The sequence below is a fragment of the Dipodomys ordii genome, unplaced genomic scaffold, assembly GCF_000151885.1.
Source record: "Dipodomys ordii isolate 6190 unplaced genomic scaffold, Dord_2.0 Scaffold73, whole genome shotgun sequence".
NCBI classification, from domain to species: domain Eukaryota; kingdom Metazoa; phylum Chordata; class Mammalia; order Rodentia; family Heteromyidae; genus Dipodomys; species Dipodomys ordii.
The window spans coordinates 5,612,869-5,635,747 of NW_012267289.1; the positions used below are offsets into that span (position 1 = coordinate 5,612,869).

At 34.4% G+C, this 22,879-nt stretch overlaps 1 protein-coding gene across 3 annotated transcripts in view; it reads left to right on the forward strand.

Moving 5' to 3' along the window:
- The window catches only part of Epha3 (EPH receptor A3), a 313,122-nt gene that overhangs the window by 275,685 nt on the left and 14,558 nt on the right, over positions 1-22,879 (forward strand). For all 3 annotated transcript variants that reach the window (XM_013024101.1, XM_013024103.1, XM_013024102.1), the window contains exons 14-15: positions 15,755-15,904; positions 17,197-17,390. In XM_013024101.1, coding sequence (XP_012879555.1) covers positions 15,755-15,904; positions 17,197-17,390 — 344 coding nt within the window. The remainder of the gene's footprint in view (positions 1-15,754; positions 15,905-17,196; positions 17,391-22,879) is intronic.

Consider the following 22,879-nt stretch of genomic DNA (forward strand, 5'->3'; position numbering starts at 1 on the left):
GAAACCATGAGACCTATGTTTCTTTGGCTGCACCCAATTATTAAGTATGACCAGACTTATTCCCAATACTAATCTTGATGTCTATGATAATCAAAGAAAAGCTCAGTAGGATCCCATGAGACTCATTGAAATCTAGATCAAGTTCTCCCTGAAATATATATTGAGTTTACTTTCAAAGTTCCATTTATACTCGCTATGACTTTTAGGAAACAGGGTCTTAGCGGTTATTTCTCTGGATTGTGTAAATAAAATTTTGCTATTTTCATAATCCTTCACATTTCTGAAAGAAAAACACAGTAGGCCCTTTTCATGGATATATCACTCTCAGAAGATTCTTAAAACTTCACAGTAATCAAATGGATTCATTCATATAATTCTTTTTTAGTTCATGCATGTTCATTCTTATATTCTTTTGGAACTCTTTCATATCATCTGAGGAGGCCCTGGATTCTTTCTGTGAAGCATTGCTAGAGTAATTTGGGCATCATTGACTTATTCAAATATAATAAGCCTTGTTTAGTACAGAAATTTTAAAATTTACTTCAAAAATGAGGTTATAAAGCATTTTATTGCTGTTTTGATTTTTGAGTAAACCCAAGAGACCTGAGTTGCCATTCTAAGTTGTTATATTATGGATTTGTATTTATAGGTATCCTTATTGCAAAAATATTCTAGGAATTCCTCCTTTTCAAACTAGCTTTCAAGCAGATTGTGACTGATAGCATTTATCAAATTATCTCAAAATATAGCATTTTGGAAATAGATTTGATTATCATTAAATTATCTTTATGATGTGCTCATAAATATAGGATCATAATTGTTTTATATATGTTTATATTCATGCTTACTATATATTAAATACATATTAAGTTTGTGTATTTATCTAACCCAAAGTGGTCTTACTCATTTAGTTTATATACCTATCATATTATTTTGGTTTGTATATTGTGGCTATGTCATATATATATACATATATATATATATATATATATATAAGTTTACCATTGAAAACTACAAAGAGGTATTATTTTTGAATAAACTTTTTATGGTTTGTCTATATTAGTTACATTGTCAAAGTAACACATGAAATATTTTTACCTGGTGTCTAGAATTCCTACAATTCAGATATTGACATTCAATATTTCAGTGCATCAAACCATTCCCAGGTTCTCCTTTGCAATTTAACTAGAAAATAGTGGCACTATGGCAATCATGTTGGCTGTATTTGAATATCATTGACATAGAAGGGCCTACTGTGCCCATTTTTTTATGCCAGTCCAATTGCTTGAATTCCATGCCTATGCACTGTCTCTGAGCTCTTTGCTCAAGGATAGCACAATTGCTTGAATTTCAAGCATATGCACTGTCTCTGCTCAAGGCTAGCACTTTACCTTTTGAGTCATAGCTCCATTTCTGTTTTTTTTTTATAGGTCACTTAGAGATAAGGGTCTCTCAGACTTTTCCTGCCCAGGCTGGTTTCAAACTGTGATTCTCCCATTTCAGCCTCTTGAGTAGCTAGGATGAGTGGCTTAATCCTATCTTTAAAATACTTCTGTGAGTGGCAGGTGGAATTAGGAGAGGATATGACATTATATGAACTACTTATACAGTTAAAAATCTAAACCTGGAAAGACTTGGGAATAATTATATTAAGTGAAGTAAGCCAGGCCCAAAGAAACATAGGTCCCATGGTTTCCCTTATTTGCAATAACTAGTACATGTCTGAGACAAGCAGAAACGGTCAGATAAGTTGATGTTAGGCAAAATGAACCCCAAGATAAGGACTCAAATGGTTTTTTCTTGCTTGTTATTGTTCCTAACATATTTGTAAGATGATTTCTTTGTTGCTTTGTAAGTCCCTCCCCCACGGTATAACCCCTGTTTTCACTGTATTTGATGTTGGCATAATTTGTGGAGGAGAAGGAAAAAACAAACTGTTTAAATAGGGATATAGGTTGACCCATTGCAACAATGAGATGTACAAGATCTTATGTTGAAAAACGAACTTTACAACTTTGCTGCAGGGGTGGGGGAGGAGGAGATGGGAAGGGATGGGAAGGGGAAACAAAGGAGGAGGCAACAATTCTTGATAAGAAATGTACTCATTACCTTGCTCATGTAATTGTAACCCCTCTGTATGGTATTTTCACAATTAAAGAAAATTTAAAAATGTAAACCTGGACAGGTTATTTGAGAAGCTGAAAAAAATAAGTTACTTCAAAACTTAAAATAATTTATTATCTTACAAAACTACTTCTTTATTTGTTTTTTTTTTGTTTGTTTTTTGTTTTTGGTTATTTTGTTTTATTTTTGTTCCCATACTATATCTTGAACTCTGGGTCTTTGGCTCTCACTTGGCTTTTTCCTCAAAGTTGACTCTGCACCACTTGAGTCATACCTCTACTTCTGGCTTTTTGCTGGTTAATTGGAGACAGAATCTCTCAAGCTGGCTTCAAAATCCAATTCTGACATTGCAGCCCCTGGAGAAGCTAAGATCACAAACATGATGTACCAGCATCGGACCCCAGACTTCTTTCAAGATGTCTTAAGGATATAACTTTTGTTCATTATGTTCTAAATGGTGTGATTGATAAGGAACAGTCAGCCTAAATAGTCCTAAGAAACGTATGTGAATGTATGCGTGTGAATGTGTGTGTGTGTGTGTGTGTGTGTGTGTGTGTGTGTGTGTGTGTTTTCCATAAGGATATTATAGAAGGAATCAGATTTTTAAAAGTACTCACTTTGTCGTTATTTCTCACCATTTCTCACTACTGACTTATGGAGAAATCCCAGATGTTGAGATTTTACACAACATTATATGCATCCTGCAACTTCTGTGAAATTCCACTGCGTACTCCTGGGATGTTGAGAGTGAAAAGACTGTAAAGTTTTAGTATTATTATGAAAATAGTTTACAACTCAAACACTCCCTGAAATGCTCTTGTGGACCCTCTGATTCTTGGATGACATTTTGAAAACCACTCTTAACAGGTGCTTTATAAGGGAGAGAATCTTAAAAGCTAAATAAATATTTCAGTCGTTAATCAATGATATAAATCTAAATTATGGGATAGTCTACAGTGATGTGATAGGATATAATACAATTTAAAGGAAAGGCCACAGAGCAGGACTGCAGCTGTACTATAAAGGCTACAAACCATTATGAGTGGTCCCAGATTACATTGCTAATGGATAAGATTGGAGCATTTAGCCTTACAGATTTAAATCACCAAATCATTTTCTGTTATTGAAAAAGCAAACAAAAATTGAATTATGCTTATGTGGTGCTGAGGAATCGAACCCAGGGCCTCATGCATTCAAGGCAAGCACTCTACCACTGAGCCACCTTCCCTAAAAACAAAGGAGGAAGCAACAATGCTCAATAAGAAATGTACTCATTGCATTGTTCATGTAACTGTAACCCCTCTGTTCAGTATTTTTACAATAAAAAAACATACAAAAAATTGAATTCTAACTCTTGGGTTTCACAGCATATGCATTCAATGCATAATGATGACATTTTGTTTTATTTGTCCTGGAGCATTTATTTACTTCATTCTAACCATGTAAGAATAATTTGCCACAGAATGAGTTTTCCATTTTTCTTTCTATGAATTTTGTTGCAAATACTTGAACACTTTTTCTGGGGGAGGTCTGGTTATGGGGCCTAAACTCTGGGCCTGGGCACTGTCCCTCAGCTCTTCAGCTCAAGGCTAACACTCTACCACTTGAGCCACAGCGCCACTTCTGGCTTTTTGCTTTTTGTTTATGTGGTGCTGAGGAATCAAACCCAGGGCCTCATGCATGCAAGGCAAGCACTCTACCCCTGAGCCATCTTCCCAGCCCTACTTGAACATTTTTGTTTACAGGCTTGCATGCATACATCAATGCATATGAACATTATAGGATCATGTTGAAATGGAATCCACAATTCTAGCATCTTGGCTTACTGTTTCATGTCGGATCAAATTAGACAGTGTTGATTTTGATTTTATATTCTATCAATATAATTATCCTATATAAATTGCTTGGCAAATTTGAGGAAGCCAATAGCTTTTGGTTATGTCCCCCATTATTAAGTCTTTTCTTTTTTTTTTTCTATTCTGAAGTTGTATACTGAATGACAACCAGCAAGGCCTGTTTTGTTGTTTGGCAGCAATGGGACTTGAGCTTAAGACCTCATGTTTGTTATGCAGGTGCTCTATCATTGAGCCATGCTCCTGCAGTTTCTAATTTGGTTATTTTTCAAGATGGAATCTAGATGTCGATGTATTGCTCAGGGACCACCTGGACTCAGTCCTGCTTTTACCTTCCTATATCTAGAATTACAGGAATGTCAACTCGAATCTATATTGTTGACAGAATTCTCTTTGTCAGAAAGAAAATGAATTTTCCCATCTTATTTTCTTCTGCCAAATTAATGTCAGAAATATTAAAGTACAATGGTCTTACATAACTTTAAGAATTAAAAAAGATGAGAAAGTGATCAAGCTAAGTGAGTAATCTTGAAAGATTATAAATAATAGCATGAATGAGTATTTTCTCTGAATAATTTTGGAGGTGTAAAACTATGTATACTGAAATTTCACTATGTGAAAATACTGCCTGTTAAGTATTACATGTTACTTACACATTTCATAAAATATAACACAACTAATTTTAGACTTAAATACTAAGAATATTTTAAACATTCAATCAAAACCAAATAATATTTAATATACTGAGTCCTTATTTTTTCTTTACATGATTCCTTCCCTCCCTCTCTTCTTCCCTCACTTCCTTCCATCCTTTCTTTATTTCCCTTTCTTTCCTCTCTCCTTCCCTCACTCCCTTCCTTTCTTCCCCCCACCCCTCCATTTTCTCTTTCCTTCTTGCATTCATTTGTCAAATATGTGAGTATCTATTACATTATACCAGTCTCTGTCACAGTCTAGGAGTCTATATGTGAGTAAAACAAAGCTTTGACCATCTGAATTTCTACTCTAATGCAAGAAATCAGATCATAAAAAAAATAAGTGAAAGCTGGGCATCAGTGACTAACTTCTACTTGGGAGGCTAAGATCTGAGGATTACGGTTCAGACCCAGTCTGGGCAGGACTCTTATCTCCAATAACCACCAGAAAATTGGAAGTGACACTGTGGCTCAAGTGGTAGAGTGCTAGCCTTGAACTGAAGAGCTGAGGGACAGTGCCCAAACCCAGAATTCAAGCCCCATGACCAACTAAAATAAATAAATGAATAAATAAATAAAACACACAAAAAACAACAACAAAAAACATATATATATATATATGTACACACATACACACATGAAGGTCTAGCAAGGATGAGTAGTTAGGATTATGGCAGTGAGTGAGGAGAGAAATTTCATAACGATGTTCAAAGAACATCTTAGGACACTTAGCCAGCAAAGTAGTGTAGATATTGAAGGTTAAAAAAAATCTAAGTAATTTGTATTAAATAAAATCATTACTCTGATATCAGAAGGCTTTTTTTTTATAAAACAAAATAGTTGTGTTAGTGAATAACCCTGAATACACATTTGGGGAATACTAAACAACATTCTTTGCTACATAAATCTCTAGAGTTAGTAACCCTAGAAACTCAGATAAAATTATGTTCTATTGTTATTCCCATCCCATTTGTGAATGTTGTATGCTTTCAAACATGTGATAACACCTTCCTTGAAGATCTTTCCATGGGGCCTCAAGACTTCCCTTTGCCCCAAACTCCTCTGTCCTGAGTAAACAATCACCTCCAGCAGTCTAGTCCACTGATGTTTGCAATGACTGAGACTTGGAATTGTTTCTTTTCCGTCACCCTTTTAAAACCTTAATTCTCTATGTTATGGTTCAAGCTCACTCCCTCACTTTTCCCACTTTGATTTACGAACCTTCACTATGGAATTGCCACATTTTTTCAAGCAGTAATTCTCTAAATAGAGACATTAAAGAGAGCATTTCCATGATCTCTGATGGCCTCAAATGTCTCAGAAGTGTCTCAGTGGCTTCATAAGAGAATGTCCTTCAGCTTTGGAGCTAATATTTCATTTTTCCCTTGTTCCTCAATTGCCCATATTAACCCTGGCAGTATTACCTCAAGTTTTGTTGTTTATAACAAAATATTAAGATAATTTGTTATTTCCATTATTTTGTTACAAATATACAATATTCCTGCTAAGTAGATTACAGCTTTGTAATGTATTTATAATATTCCTTCTTTGTAAAATTATTTTCAAAGTGATAAAAGTTCAGAATTCATTTTAGATTAATTTTTATAAACTATAACTTACCTATAAAAGCCTAAAAGTTGAGCTCTTTTTGTGGATATCATGTGATTTTTCAATGCATGTATATTTTTATTTTAAATCAAGCAATGATATATACCTCCTTATACATTGCTATTTCCTTTTGAAAAAAACTTTCAAAGTCATTTCAGATAGCTCTTCTTTTTATATTTTAACTTAAATTTTATTGTAAATGAGATGTACAGAGGGGTTACAGTTATCTGTCAGGTAATAAGTACATGTCTGTTTTTAATTGAAATTTCAATTTTATTGTCAAGGTGATGTACAGAGGGATTACAGTTACATAAGTAAGGTAGTGAGTACATTTCTTGTTGAACTTGTTACCCCCTCCCTCATTTTTCTCCCTCTCCCCACCAAGTTATACAGATCATTTCCAACAAATTGTCTTGTGAGTACCACTGTTGCATTGGTTCCCCCTTGTCCTTTGTCTCATCATTTTTTGTTCCCCTTCCTTTCCCTAATTTAAATAAAATACAAAACCCAGGGTACCAAAGTCAAATACAGTGACAACAGGAGATAAACCACAGGGAGAAAAATACAAAAGAAAAAAGAAATCACGTAGTACATTAAAAACAACAACAACAAAGGAAAACCTCTTGTTTCCATTTCACTTCTAGTTCATTTCACTTAGCATCATCTTGTGTGGTCATATGTACAGAGCTATTGAGCTATTCTGCTCATATGCTAAGATTATCCTAGACATGTAGATCTTTTAAAAGAATAATACAGGGCTGGGAAGGTGGCTCAGTGGTAGACCGCTTGCCTTGCATGCATGAGGCCCTGGGTTTGATTTCCCAGCACCACATAAGCAAAAAGAAAAAAAGCTGGAAGTGGCACTGTGGCTCAAGTGGTAGAGCGCTAGCCTTGAGCTGAATTGCTGAGGGACAGCACCCAGGCCCAGAGTTCAGGCCCCACATCCGGACCCCCCCCCAAAAAAGAATAATACATAAATAGTATCTACCATCAGTCTGTTGTGCTATAGTATACTAGAACTAATTGTTCTATCTAACTGTAACTCAGGACCCACTAGACAGACTCTGCTGATTTTCCCTGTTTTCCACTCTCCTCAGCCTCTGTTAACTAGCTTTATACACACATTTATAAGATCAATTTTTGAGATTACAAATATGAATGAGATTATGCATGCATTCTTTCCTGGGCTTGGTTTATTTCACTTATTAATGATCTTCCATCCATTTTGTCACAAATGACATGATTTCATTCTTTTTAATGGCTGAATAGCTTTCACATATATATATATATATATATATATATACACATACATAGTATCTATTCATATGTTGTTGGATGTTGGTTTATTTTTCTTTCTTGGTGCTCTTTAACACACAGAGTTCATTTCCTTTACCTACAGACTCAGTTACAGGAATTACTAGATCATATAATAATTTACATGTTTGGATGAACCTCTATATTATTTTTCTTAAAGGCCATAAGAATTTACATTCCAACTAAAATGTACAAATGCTTTCCCTTGACCACATCCTCACAGTGACTTTTTATATTTATAATTTTTATATTGCACAATTCCTACTCACAGAAGATAACATCTCACACTGTTTTTGATTTGCATTTCTCTGATGATTAATGATATTAAATACTTTCTTTTAGAAATGTTGGCCTTTTGTATGTTTTCCTTTGAAAAACATCTGTGAATCTATTGCCAATTTTAAAGTCAGGTTATATTCTCTAATGCATGTTCCTAACACATTTATTGGTAATCAGTTGGTTGTATATATACTAGCTTACTTCTCACACTCTTGTCTGTTTCCGGTTCTGTGTCTGGTTATAGGCCAACACTATCTTGCTTTGATTACTAAGGTTAGGTAATATATTTAGAAATGTGAGAGCTTAGTGTATCCTGTTTTATTCCTTATGCTCAAGATGACTTTGGTGATTTCTGTAATCATTCTAAATATATGGATTTTATTTACTTATGACACAAAATTGAACATTTAGACTAATGGCACATGTTTTCTCTCATATGCAGAAGATAGATCTAAAATACACTGGACATAATAAATTATACATCCACACACAGTAAGATCAAAGGAGGTTATATGTATGTATATATATATATATATATATATATATATATATATATGAGGGAAAAAGTTCAATGGCTCTGTGCCTCTGATCATATACAAAAATATATATTGAAATGAACTCCAGGAAATAGAATCAGGAGTGTTTTTCTTTTCTTTTCTTTTTAAATTGTGAAAAAACCTTACAGAGGAGTTAAAATTACATGAACAAGGTAATGAGTACATTTCTTATCAAGTTTTTTTGCCTCCTTCTTTGTTTCTTTTTGTCTAGTTTTTTGTTTGTTTGTATAGGAGAATCATGGAAAAGGAAGGAAAAAGAGTGAACAGATGTGCAGTGGTACTCACTAGACACTATGTTAAAAGTGAACTATACAACTTGTGGATGGGAATGGGAAGGGAAAACTGGGGGAGAGCAAAGGAAGGGGTGACATTGTCCAAAAAGAAATGTACTCATTGCCAGACTTATGAAACAGTAACAATCCTGTGCATCACCTTTATGGTAAAAATAAAAATACTTAAAATTTCACAGAACTTGGAAAAGAGCTCATATTAGGATATATATTTATTATTTTCAGAGTATGTGGTATTGTAGGAGATAGGTGAGGTTGGGAGCCATTAGAGAAATGATGAAATGGGTAATACTGATCAAGATACACTGTACTTATAAAGGGACTTGTTGAATGGTAACACCTTTGTAATTCTACTTACAGACTGCCAAAATATAATTAAGAAAAGGCACATATTTAGGCATATCCCCATATCCATTTTTTATTCAAGTTATGTATCACAGATCAATTTACATCATTTTTATATTGTTTTGTGTGGTCCTGGAAGTAAACTAAAAATTACTAAAATTTGTTCATTTTCCCATAGCCTCCATGAATTTAAATGGGAAGATATTCCTGTGATCAACACATTTCCAATTATTTCACATAATGGTGGGGAAAAAAATCCCCGAAGTTCATGAGATGGGCTTTTGCTACCTAAAGGATTATCCGTCCCTGATGTCTATAGCAAACAACATCTGCTAAAACTATTTTCTCAGTGGCTGCTTTAGTTGAACTATCAGGGATTAGAACAGATGCTTCCTCTGGGAGTCTTCTTGCATTGCCGTTCACCTTGTCTTCTGCCCTGAGTGAAGTTGAGACCCTGACAACAGATAGGTACTAAATCCTTTAGCAAAATGATTTATCTCTATAGTTCCACTCTTAACCTGAGAGGCCAATATTTTCTTTCAGGTTAAATACTCAATAAACTCTGATAAACTCTCTCAAGTCTTTTGTCATTCTAAGTATGACCTGACAGAGCTCACAGGTAGGTTGTGAACTCAGAATACACAAAATAATTCCTAAATCAGAACGAAATGTTCAGAGAATCAGAAAAGAAAAAAAATGGACATGTATCCATGTTATATCTTAATATGCAGACATTTCATCATTCATACTCTTTCTATAAAAATAAAACAACAGCAACAACAATAAAAACAACCTTAAAACCGGAAATCTAATGGCATGATTTTAATTAAGCTCCTGAAAATTTCAAGCTTCTAGCCCAATATCTAATTTGAATTATCTAAATATATTTTACAAGTGAATTTGTAGGATCTTTCAAGGACAAGTTCACTATGTCATTCCTACTCAAATGATTGTTTCTTAACAAAATCTAATTTTGAATTTCAACTAATCCTGGCTTGAAGTTAACAACTGTGGATTATTTCTGTGTGATATTATAGTGTTTCTGCTAGCACAACTTCGTTCATTCATCTGCTGTAAATCTTGTATAAGGTTCTATAGAAGTAAAACAATGAGACATACAAAACACTATGTTGAAAATGAACTTTACAACTTTGGTGGGTGGAGGTAGTTTTGGAGGTGGGAAGGAAGGGATGGTAGGGGGAGAAGAAAGGAGGAGGCAACAATGTTCAATAGGAAATGTACTCATTACCTTGGTCATGTAACTGTAACCCCTCTGTACAGCATTTTTACAATAAAAAATGTACAAGAAAGAAAAAAAGAAGTAAATTCAGACAGGATACTCAATTATTTATGCAGATTAGCACAAAGTTAATACAAGGCTAAAAGCCCAGAATAATTAACGCTGGATACATTAGTAGTTTTGATATATTCTTGTGGATTTAACGTAAAATAAAATTAAAGTTGAGGTGAAAGAACTAAGGTGTATAAAACAACAGAGCTGGTGAAAACAGATAAAAGCATACAGTTACACACCATATTCCCCATAACCTTTGGTTCAAGAGCAATTAGCTAAAAGACCTAAGTGAAATTAAATAGTAGGGTAAAAGGTAGCTTCAGGAACCAAGATTCCAGATTCCTACAAGGTATAAGAATTCACCCGAAAAAAAATAACATCATCTTGTGTCCCCATTTACAAGCTGATACTCAGATGAATGTTGAGAGGAACTGGCTCTAGGTTTGGCATTATAAACACAGGGAGCAAACAACACTGCTGATTCTATTGAGCTTGAATTGTAGGCCCCTCTGAAATTGAGGTTTTAGATATATTCCATATGTTGTGACTCTAAGCTTGCTCAAAGATCTGGAAACATTTCTTAAGTACATAAATATTTCGAGAACTTATCTGTGAAGGTCATCAATATCCAAGTAAATGTTCACTTAAAAATCTGGTAAAAAAAACATCTTCACATTGTATTTATGATAACTCACTTTACTTCTACAATATCTGCTATTAGGCCCACAAGGAAAATTTCAATTTTGATCAGTTCCTAAGCCCATGCTCATCAATAAAGTTTGCAATTGAATAGGTTCACTGTAGCACAAGAAACATACCAAGTAATGAAGCATGTTAACTCATCAAATTTGAGTGTTTGCATGCCTCTTAGAAAGATGTGTTTGGCAAGTAGTTTTCATATATATAAGTTTGGAAAGTGGGCTGGGAAGGTGGCTCAGTGGTAGTATCCTTGCCTTGCATGCATGAAGCCCTGGATTAGATTCCTCAGCACCAGACAAGCAGAAAAAGAAAAGCCAGAAGTGATGCTGTGGATCAAGTGGTAGAGTGCTAGCCTTGAGCTGAAGAGCTGAGGGACAGCACCCAGGCCCAGAGTTCAGGCCCTATGACTGACAAAATAAATAAATAAATAAACAAAAGTTGCAAATCAATTTGTAAAACTAAATGAAATTAACATAAGCTTAATGTATATGCATTTAACAGTTGAGGAGGTATGGTAGGGGAGTAAAAGGAAAGTTTGTGTTCAAATTTAGGAACAGTATAAGAGATAAATTATGCCATTCCTTCCTGTAGAAAATTTGTAGAGTCAAACTCCTGTGTATTCAATTTATTTTGGTTTTATAATTTCAGACTTGTAGATGCTCAACTTAACTGTAGAAAGCTCTTTGGTAAAGTATGACTAAATTAAAATTTATGGGTCCCAGCTTCTTTCACTCATATTACAAAACCAAATAGGATCCTCAAAGACTCTTATCTAACATTGCTCTATGAAGGCTGCAATTATTAATTTACATATGGAGATTATATTTTCTCATATTTTACTAAAATTATGAATTACTAACAGTTCTGTCTGATTAGGAAGCTACAGTTTATAAGAATAAATTTCATTATCAACAGAAAATTATCCCATTTTCCAATAAAATTGGTGTTGGGGAAGCAAAAGAGAAAGGAAAAAGGAAAACAGTTTTTAAAAAGAGGACAAATAGAGATGCCATTGCTAGACCATCAAAATGCCAGTGTTAGACTTTAGCTTTTGCTACTTTATTTTTAAAGTCAAAGCATAGAGCAGGGATGAAACCCTTCTTGGAAAGAGTCAGTGTGTGTATGTGTGTCTATATACTTATATATCCACTTTGTTTATATAAAATTACAGTAACTCATTTGGATTATCTTATTTTACTGCTTAAGAATTTCACAAAGAGCTTAAGATGGTAATGATGCTTGAGTGTGGATGACCTTGTAACCCTACGGAAACTGATCCAGCCTGCAGACATTATTGGCTATCATGTCAGAGGGATAATATATGTAACCCAGATGAGAAAAGCCTGAGTGCTTCTAAACATTTCACAGTGTCCAGGACAGCCCCCATCACAAGAATAGTCTCATCTGAAATGTCAATAATCTTTCTCTAAGAAAGTCTGGCTCTAAAAAAAAACCCATATATGTAAAGAATATGAGTAGGAAGGCGTGTATGTTGGTTTATTGGTAATGAATAGATGAAGAATAAGTGGCTTGTACAAACCAAACACTATACTGCTCCAAAATGAAGAAATTCCTCCATTTGTAACCATATGAATGAACCTATAGTGAAATGAATCCAACATAGAAACACAAACATCAAATGATCCCACTCTGGTAGAATCTAACAAAGTTGATTCATAGAAGTAGAGGGAAAGAACAGAGTGTACAAAAGGAGGTGTCAGTGCTGATCAATGGATGCTAAATTACTATTGGATAATAGCATGACTCTCTAGCGTTCTATCATAATGTGAGAGTAGGTAACAGTAGGTAAAGAATAAGAAAGGATTTTGATAGTGCCAACAACACAATTTGTCTGAATTGATTGAAACATATGATGTATACAGTTATCAAAATATCACAATATTCCATTAATATATATAATGTTTATGCATTTATTTACCAGTTGAAATAAACATTTCTTAAACAGGAGTGGATCTCATGGAAGTAGAGAGTATAATGGGTGTTTACTAGGCCAGATATGAAGGGAGTGGATAAGGAGAAGCTGGTTTAAACATATAATTTTACCTTGATAAGAGGAATAAATTTCAGGAGATCAATTGTACAACATTGTAACTATGCTTAATGACAATACATCCTGATTGAAATTTTTAGAGTCTATTTGACCTATATTCACTGTTAAATGATGACTAAGGTGAGGTGATGAATTTATTAATTAGCTCTATGCAACAATTCTACAAAACACATATGCTTCAAACATCTGGTACAATATAAAATGTGTGTGTGTGTGTGTGTGTGTGTGTGTGTGTGTGTGTGTGTGTGTGCTTCGTAGGATGTGATAGTTATACAATATGTCTGGTGGAATTTTTAAACAAAAATATTTTAAATGAAATAATTTACCATAAATTTGCCTACACGTTTCTTATTTGCATACGTTTTTAAGAAACATTTAGTAAGACTTTCACAGGTGAAAATTAATAGACAGCCTATGATTGAAAATTGTTCTGGAAATAATTTGCTTGAATCTATAACTACATAGTCTGCAGTAGAGAACATGCTGTACAATCTTCCCTTAGGAATTCTGGACCACAGAATTTCCTTCACTAGCAGTGTTGTATCCAGAACAGTTCAGCAAAAGATTTTCTGCCCAATATTAAACATAAATGTAGCTGTTTTCTTAAGGAACAATCACAATTTATTATTGTTGTTGTTGTTTTCTACCATATAACTTGTTGATTAAAAAATTTAAATAGAGTTCTCTCTGGAAAATAATGTCAAAGTACTCAAGATGGAAAACTTTCGTACATTCTATTTCAATCCTGATTGAAATAAAACCAAACAGGATTCTCTGTCATAAGACTATTGGTATTACATACTAAATTGTTTTAACTCTAAGGGACCTTGCTAGAGTGATAAATATTTAACTTTTATATTTAAGTAACTGTAAAGAGACCTTCATGTGGCAAAGTAAATCTGTTATTTCATTATATAGAGATACACTATTTTCATTAGAGAAATCTTTTCTTTTCATTTTAATGATATTTTTAGAATTTCAATTATTTGTATTTAGTAAAAGAAAGTAGAAAGGACCACTAAGAACATGCCAAAATATCTGTAACAGGTTTTAAAACATGACATTATCCCCTGAATATGCTTGGTTAGACTTCTGTTAACTTCCTTCATGCTTCAATAAAGAGAGACTTTGTCCAGGGACTCTGGCATTCTGTTTGGATTTTATTAAGTGCCACACATATAAATCTGTTGTCACAATCAAAGGGCAATACCTGAAATCCTAAAAACACAACTGGATCTAAACCTTCATCTCAGCTACCACTGCTTCCGTGATACTCAGTGGAAGGAAGGTCTCTGGACTAGAAAGTCAGTATCACCTGGAGTTTGTTAGAAATGTAGACACTGCTTACACATCGGAACTCCTGAATCAGAATTTCCATTTTAACAGAAATAATCCTGCAATGATTCATAGGAACTATAAAGTTTGAAATGTACTATTTACTTTTTTCTCTGTATTTGCTCATAGCAAGTAATTGTCATTCCTCTTTGCCTGACAGTTTCCAAACAAAAGGGCCACAATATCATTTATAATTGTCTCATCCAAAGTCCCAAGTGTAGTACTTTCTATATGGTTAACAACTGATACCTCATTTTGTTGTTGTTTTCTTTTTTTATTATCTTGAAATAGTTGTACAAAGGAGTTGCCACAACTATATTCATTTGACAATATTCATTTAACAATGAATACAATATATTTTGGTTAATAGTGCTCTTTTCTTTTTTTTTAAATTGTGAAAATACCATACAGAGGGGGTACAATTACACGGGCAAGATATTGAGTACATTTTTATCAAGCATTGTTGCCTCCTCCTTTGTTTCCTCTTCCCATCCCTTCCCATATATCTTTATTAAACCTATTTAGTGAACTGAGAAAATTCCATGCAATATGTACTTTTAAAGTTTCCATAATGCAATCTTATTTTCTTCTAAATGGTAAGTACTGCAAAAGTAGTTATTACATCTAATAATAATGTTTTTTAATTTTCAACCAATACTTAATTATAAATATATTATATAAAGGATAGAGTGTAAAATTTAAATACATGTATACAGAGTGTAATGAGAAAATTAGTGTACTTGCAATATTCATCACCTTACATATTTTCATTTTCTTGTGTTGATAACATTCCAAATGGATGTTTAATTTAGCACAGTATGTAGTTTTAAGTATGATTCTATTCTTAATTAATTTAGTTTATAAATACCTAGCAATATTTATGTAGCAAGAGATGGTTTGTGTTGTGCAAAAATATTAACTTAAAAGTGTTGGTTTATATAAATCTTTAGTAAACCAATACAGGGTAATTTTTAGTATTGTATCATAACAGCAGTAGGCCAAATTATTGATGATTAATATGCTTCCATTTATTTAAACTGCCAATATTTAAGCAATTTTCTACTTTTTTTCTGATATAAAATTCTTCCAGGTGTTTCTTTCCTTTAAATAAATTTTGTTATAAATATGATCCTGCCTGGTACAGACATAGAAGATTGTCAAGATAGTTTACTAAAAGCCTACTCTGTATTTCATAATAGGAATGTGTTGGCAGATTTCAATTTACATTATGTATGGGGCATAATTCTCTGCTCTGCTAAATTTTTTTGCTCTATGATCTTATACTTAAAGGGTGGGAAGATCCCAATCCGGTGGACGTCACCAGAAGCAATAGCCTATCGCAAATTCACATCCGCCAGTGACGTCTGGAGTTATGGGATTGTTCTCTGGGAGGTGATGTCTTATGGAGAGAGACCCTACTGGGAGATGTCCAATCAGGATGTAAGTTTGTGTCTGTAGTTTATGAATTATGAGTTCAGATTAAAAACTCAAGCTGAGCAAGGAAGTGGAGCATAATGAAGCCAGGTGGCTCCTGCTTGTTGACTTTGAAGGGGCGTTCTTAAGCACTTTTCCTTACTTAAACTTAAGACTTCAAAAGAAAAGTAAGACAAAAGCAAACCATGCTCTACAATGTGTTCCCTAATAATATATTTAGTAAATTGAATACAGTTATACAAATTGGAGTATCTGAATGGAGAAAAGGATCATGGAGGCTTCTCATTAAATCCCAATATGATTTTTTCTAGATAATTTTGTTTAAATAGCTTATGTTGTGCCAATGCAAGATTGAAAATTTTTCTTTATTTTTCATCAGAAAGATTAAGCATGATTCTCACATACAGACTAAGTGGCAAGTCAAGATGTTTTCAGTCATTTTTTTCTATTCACTGCTTATACAACTGTTTGTGGTGTGTGTGTGTGTGTGTGTGTGTGTGTGTGTGCGTGCACCCGCGCAACCGCACACACACACGCACACGCTCGTGCCAGTCCTAGGGCTTGAACTCAGTGCCTGGGTGTTATACCTGAACTTTTTTGCTCAAAGCTAGACCTCTACCAGTTGGCGCATAGCTCCACTTCTGGCTTTTTCATAGTTAACTGGACATAAGAGTCTCACAGACTTTTCTGCCTGGACTGGCTATAAACCACAATTCTCAGATCTCAGCCTCATAAGTACATAGGATTATAGACACGAGCCACTGGTGCTTGGCTGGTAGAGTATTTGGATGTGCAAATTATCCTGTGCTGTCCATTTTGTGTCCATTTTGATAAAATTACTAAGAAAGACATACTCAGTTTTTCCCACACATCTTCCCTCCTATATTGTATATATAGCAGAAGATCACCATGATGGGTTCCAGACTAGTAGCTTCAACATAGCCTGAGGACCATGAAGTCTCAAGTCTCACTCCAGCTGATAAAATACAACACTCAGTGACTGAGGGAATAGTAGTCTTTATATTTATAATTCTTGCAGATGTTTCTAATGCTTATTAATATGTATTTTATTATGCATATTAATATTTTAAAAATACTAATGAACTAATAGCTACTAAATTGTATAGTCCATAGGATTTTACCCAGGAGGGTTACTATGCTGTGGGTCCATTTGAACTGTGATTTCACTAAATCTGTACACTCGGTAAATTTAAAACACAAATTTTTATGTCAACGTGAATGAAGAAATAAAACCAGCCTGCTCTCTGAAGTCCCTGGAAACTTTGCTTCTCATACAGGTAATTAAAGCTGTGGATGAGGGCTATCGCCTGCCACCCCCCATGGACTGCCCAGCTGCCTTGTATCAGCTGATGCTGGACTGTTGGCAGAAAGACAGAAACAACAGGCCCAAGTTTGAGCAGATTGTCAGCATTCTAGACAAGCTCATCCGGAATCCCGGCAGTCTGAAGATCATCACCAGTGCTGCAGCAAGGTGACACATTGGACTTTGCATACCACACTCACTCTGAAATGCATGTGGTTCCCATCTCCAATATGCTTTCCCGACTCTTCCCCTCACTCCTTTAGCTGCGTTATTTGGAAGTTGCTTTTCTCAGGACCAGAGATGTGTGGTTTCTGTTCTTTGGGAAAGATTCTCAGACCTCTTGTTAATAATCATGACAATTCTGAGATTTTTTAAAAACCATTTTCACTGTCTGGAAGTGTCTCTATATGCAGCATTAAGTCTGGGAAGTAAGAAATCTGAGCATATAGCTTCTTTACATCTTCTATTTAATAGAGAAGGAAAGAGAGGGAAAGGGGAGAAGAAAGGGGGAAGAGGGCAGAGAGGAGGAGAGGGAGAGGAGAGAGGAGAGAAGAGAGAGGGAGGTGGGGGGAGGAAAATCCTTCTCTAATAGCTTCCAACTTTCAACACTTTATTAGGAAAAACTAGCAAATGCTGCTCTTCTGTCTGTTTCTGTGTTAGATTTTTTTTTTAATTCCGTGTGTAAACGAGTTCATACAGCAGTTGTCTCTATCTGGCTTATTTCACTTTATATAATGTTCTCACAATTTGACTATATATACATATATACATCAGATATAATATGTGATAAGGAAATGATGATAAAATACATCACATTTTCTTCATCCATTTATATGTTGATGATATTCAGGTCATTTCATCTTTTGATCATTATGAATAATGCTACCATGAATGCATAGATACAGAGATATCTTGAAACTATTTTTAATTATAAATTTTAAATTTAATTTTTATTGTAAAGGTGACATACAGAGGGGTTACAGTTACATAAGTCAGGTAATGAGGACATTTCTTTTGGAACACTGTTACCTCTTTCCTTATTTACTGATTTATTTCTTTTGGATATCCACTTATCATTGGTATCACTGAGTAATATAGTGTTTCTACATTTTATTCTCAGTAATGTATCTATGAACTCACATTACTCCAACCATATCTACATCCTCATTACTTCTTATTATCTTTTTCTTTTTTTATAATATAATGTCACCCACACTGGGTGGAACATGGTTTTTGTTTCCATATTCTTGGTGATCAGTGATGTTAAGCAAACTTTTATTTATTTGGTAGCCAACTGTGTGTCTCCTTTGGCAAAATATCCATATAGGTCCAAGTTTATAATCAAGTTAATTTTGTGGGAGGTGTTTGTTTTTTGCCTTTAAATTGTATGAATAATATATATTATGCACATCACTCATATTTTGTAAATATTTCTCCATTACATTGATTGCTTTCTCATTTTTTCTACTCTACAGAACTCTTTTGTTCGATGGAATCCCACCTATTTGTGGCCATACCCCCAAAATATTATTACCAAGACTAATATTGTAATGCTTTTTCTACATATTTTCTTCTATGAGTTTTATAGTTCCAGTATTAAGATTCATGTATAGGCTACTTATAGTAGAATACAGGAGCATCTTTCATCCAGCTTTTGCATTTGCATAAAACGATTAAGCAGAATCTCAACCAAGTATCAGAATGTGACTATAATAGTTTATTTGTTGAGTATAATATTTATAGGTCAGTAAGACAGAATGTAGTGTGATAGAACTGTAGATAAAGCATTCCATAAGTTACCCCATCAGGAGGAGTCTCTGTCCTAAACTTCACAGGGAGAGACAATGCAGACTCTTTTGGAAGTCCACTTGACAGTTTAACAACTAACAGGGTAACAAAGCTGTCCTTGCCAGGACCATATGGTCCTCATTTTACACCTTGAAACTATTTCTTTTGATCTTCACTCAGTATCATCATAGTGAAGCAAAGCAACTTTTCAATTCTTTTTATATCATCAATATACCGTTAAACCATATACATAAAATGGAATTATCAAGATAAAGCTAAGTTATACATTATTATCTGGAGTATTTAACTTCAATGTTATGGATGAAGATAGTTTTAATGACTGATCATGGTAGTTAGAATGTGTTCTAGCATCCAAATAGTACTATGCTTTCTTGGTTGATTTTTCTATTATACATAAAGATTTTTGTCTAGTTTATATTCTTACTTGAATAAATTCTATATATTTTGTCACAAAGCAATCCATTTTAGGTAAAACATAAACATTTTCTGTGAAGTGCTACTGGCCTTACTTCCCCTAAATGTAGAAGTCTGAAGCACTATATACTTACTTAATGACATCATGATGTATAACATGATTGTATCATTATGACATTCTTATGAACATGTCACATGAACACTTAAGGATTCCAGGAAACACTGTTTCCTTCTGAAAGAAAACTAGTTTTCCTATTGTTGGTGATAAGTACTCATTTATTTTTGCAACTGAATGAACTCAGCCCCCTTTGATTTTCCAGTGATGCCCTTGCAATATATTTGATCGCAAACATGCCAGCCTTTTGAATGGAAATTGATTAACAACAAACTGAATGGCAACTCTTCTGCACAGCTCTTTAAAGACAAAACAATTTAAATAAAATGAGAAATAACTGGTTGAGGAGGTCCTTTGGGAGCTAAGACCAGAAAGATAATAATTAAACAGCTGTTTTAAAACTCCCCTTACACATTAAAAAATGTTCTTAACCTAGGTAACTATGCTGAAAATATCTTCAGATAAGAACAGTTTTGGGTGCTTTAAGACATGGCAGAGACAATGTGATGGAAAAGTAAAAGAAAAAGCAAGAGTCAAGTTATAGACTAAGGAGAAGAATAGAAGCCAGAGCATTTGAGGCTCTGCAGGCCCTCATGAGGACTGTGCTATTTTTTTTCAAGTGCATGCGGAATCTATTAAAGCATTTGAAGCTCAAAAGTGAAATGATTTGATTTACATAACTGCTTTGTGAAATAAGGAGTGGTTGTATGAAAAGAGTGACCACTTTAACCTGTCAAGATTACTACTTCCATTTAAACAATCTAATAGCCTATGTTCACTTCTGGTGAAAGAAAAGAAAGGATTCTAAGAGGTGGAGACACCTGTCGGTCCTCTTGCCTAGGATTTATCTTTATATTATGTATTAATTGAAGTATTCTCTGTCAACAAAACTTAAAAGTTTGATACCATCATTCTTCTACAAAGTGCCACATGCATCTTTTTAATTGCTTTTTAAATCTGATTTTTGTGGGTGTGTACATGCATGTTGATTCTTTTTAAGTATCTATTCCCATCTAAAACTGGAAGCCCTTTGAGAATGTCATTTCTCTTGTATTGTCAATAGATGTGTATGAAGTATTCAACACACGAATCAATACTTTCTGACACCATTAGTAAAAGTCATCTGAACAGAAAAACATTTTCAGAAAGGTCTAATAATTATCCGTTTGCATCACATTTATTTAAAAACAGTTTCAGACTGAATAGATAAATTGGTAAAGAAATTGCTAAAATGTGGTAGAAGCTTAAAATATTTTTCTAAGCAAAATTTCCCATATGCCTTTCTATGTCATTTCAATTGCAAAAATATATTCCTCAACCCCATGACAGGAAACTCTTCCAATACTAATTTATACCTGTTAACAAGAATTTAAGATTCTAACACACTCCAATCAATATAGAGAATTATGTGTATTCACGGACCACAAAATGGTTTCTTTTTTTAGAAAAGTCGCATTATTCTTAAAGTAATAATGTTTTCAGAGTCTTCCTGGATCTAATTACCTTTATGGTAAAATTTTAATTTATCCTATTGTATTGCCTAAGTAACTTTTAAAAGTAATTGCTTTAGGGAAAATCATTTATTTTAATACTATGACAGCTATTTTTTTTAGTATATCTCTTCACTCTTGGTCTCACTTGTGGTGACAATTTATAAAAGAATTATTCCAGGCTGGGAAGGTGGCTCAGTGGTAGAGTGCTTGCCTTGCATGCATGAGGCCCTGGGTTCGATCCTTAGCACCACATAAGCAGAAAAAGCCAGAAGTGGCACTGTGGCTCAAGTGGTAGAGCACTAGCCTTGGGCTGAAGAGCTCAGGGACAGCATCCAGGCCCTGAGATCCGGTCCTATGACTGGAAAAAGAAAAATAATTATTCCTCCAAAATCTGAAAAGTGTCTGTATCATTGTTCCCTATATCTGCTTGAAGTGGGAGAGAAGAAAAACCAGATGGATAGGATATGCCAAAACATGCCAGAACAAAAACTCGTTCAGTTGTTTTAAGCAGTAATGAGAAGGGAAAGAATGAGATTTTACAATGACAAGATAAAACTTTAACAGGTTAAGAGAACTTTGTTCCAGAAGAAAATCATCCCCAACACGTTGGATATGTCCAAATTACATTGCATTGTATATTTCTGATACTATTTAGGAGTTATTAAAAAGAAATTATGAGAAAAGATTCTGAGAGATGATCTTGTCAAGACTAAATGTTATTTCTAGAAATGCAAACATATCCATGAGGAAAATGGGAAATCATTCCAGGTTCTAAGATCTTGTCCCAGTGGAATAGTCCTTTCTTTAAGAAGGAATAAATCTAAACATATCCACAGTGAAGAACAAGAAGATAGACTGGGTGAACATTGGTGGCTCATACATGTAATCCTCATTCATTGACAGGCTAATATTGGGAGGTTTGTGGTTCAAGTTTAAGTTCAGCCAGAAGAAATCATGAGACCTACTCCTCAGGTCAAAGCTGGACACAGTGGCTTATTCCTGCTTTCTTCACTATGATCAGGAAACCTAATATAGGCAGATTGTGTATGCTTGCATATAAAGTGAGGCCCTATCTCAAAAATAACTGTTGCTACCCACAACCTTGAAAAATGAAACCAGAGAGAGAGAGAAAAAGAGAGTAATGCAAATGGGGACCAGGGGGTCAAGGGCCCCCAGGTCTTAGACCCCGAGCTCCTGTAAGTAAGCCTATTTATTTAGTTCAGTATAGGGAAGGTTGCTATAGGCGCATGCAGAACACAAGGTATCAATCTATCTTATGATTACAGTCATTAACATGAGGTATAGTCTGTGTGCATAATAAGAATTGACTCCCTTATTGCTAGGGAGCAGAAGGAAGCTGTGAACATTTCCAAAACCCACAACCGTAACATAAAACATTCATTGTATTCCCAATGTCTCAAGCTTCATAGGGTCCAAACTACTCCAACTTAAACATTATAAGATCCAGTCAACTGCACCTCAGATGTCATGGAGTCCAGTTAATAGTAAGTTAGACATTTATTTTACCTTATGTGTTTTGACCTTTCCAGATCCAGTTCTCAGCCTTCTCAGGACTGATGAAGTGACATTCCAAACTCTTAAGGTTTTCCTAGTCTCACAGCTCATCCTCAGAGTTTCCTACCAGTAACTATCAAAATAACAGGGTTTGAGGTATGGCTAAATGTTAAGTGCCTCCTTAACAAAAATGCAAGGCCTGAGTTCGATTCCCCTGTCCCATTAAAATTAATTAATTAAGATGGGACCTGATGGGACAGACCAGTCTTGTCATTTCAGCTACATGCAAAGCAGAGGTAGCAGGATGGCAT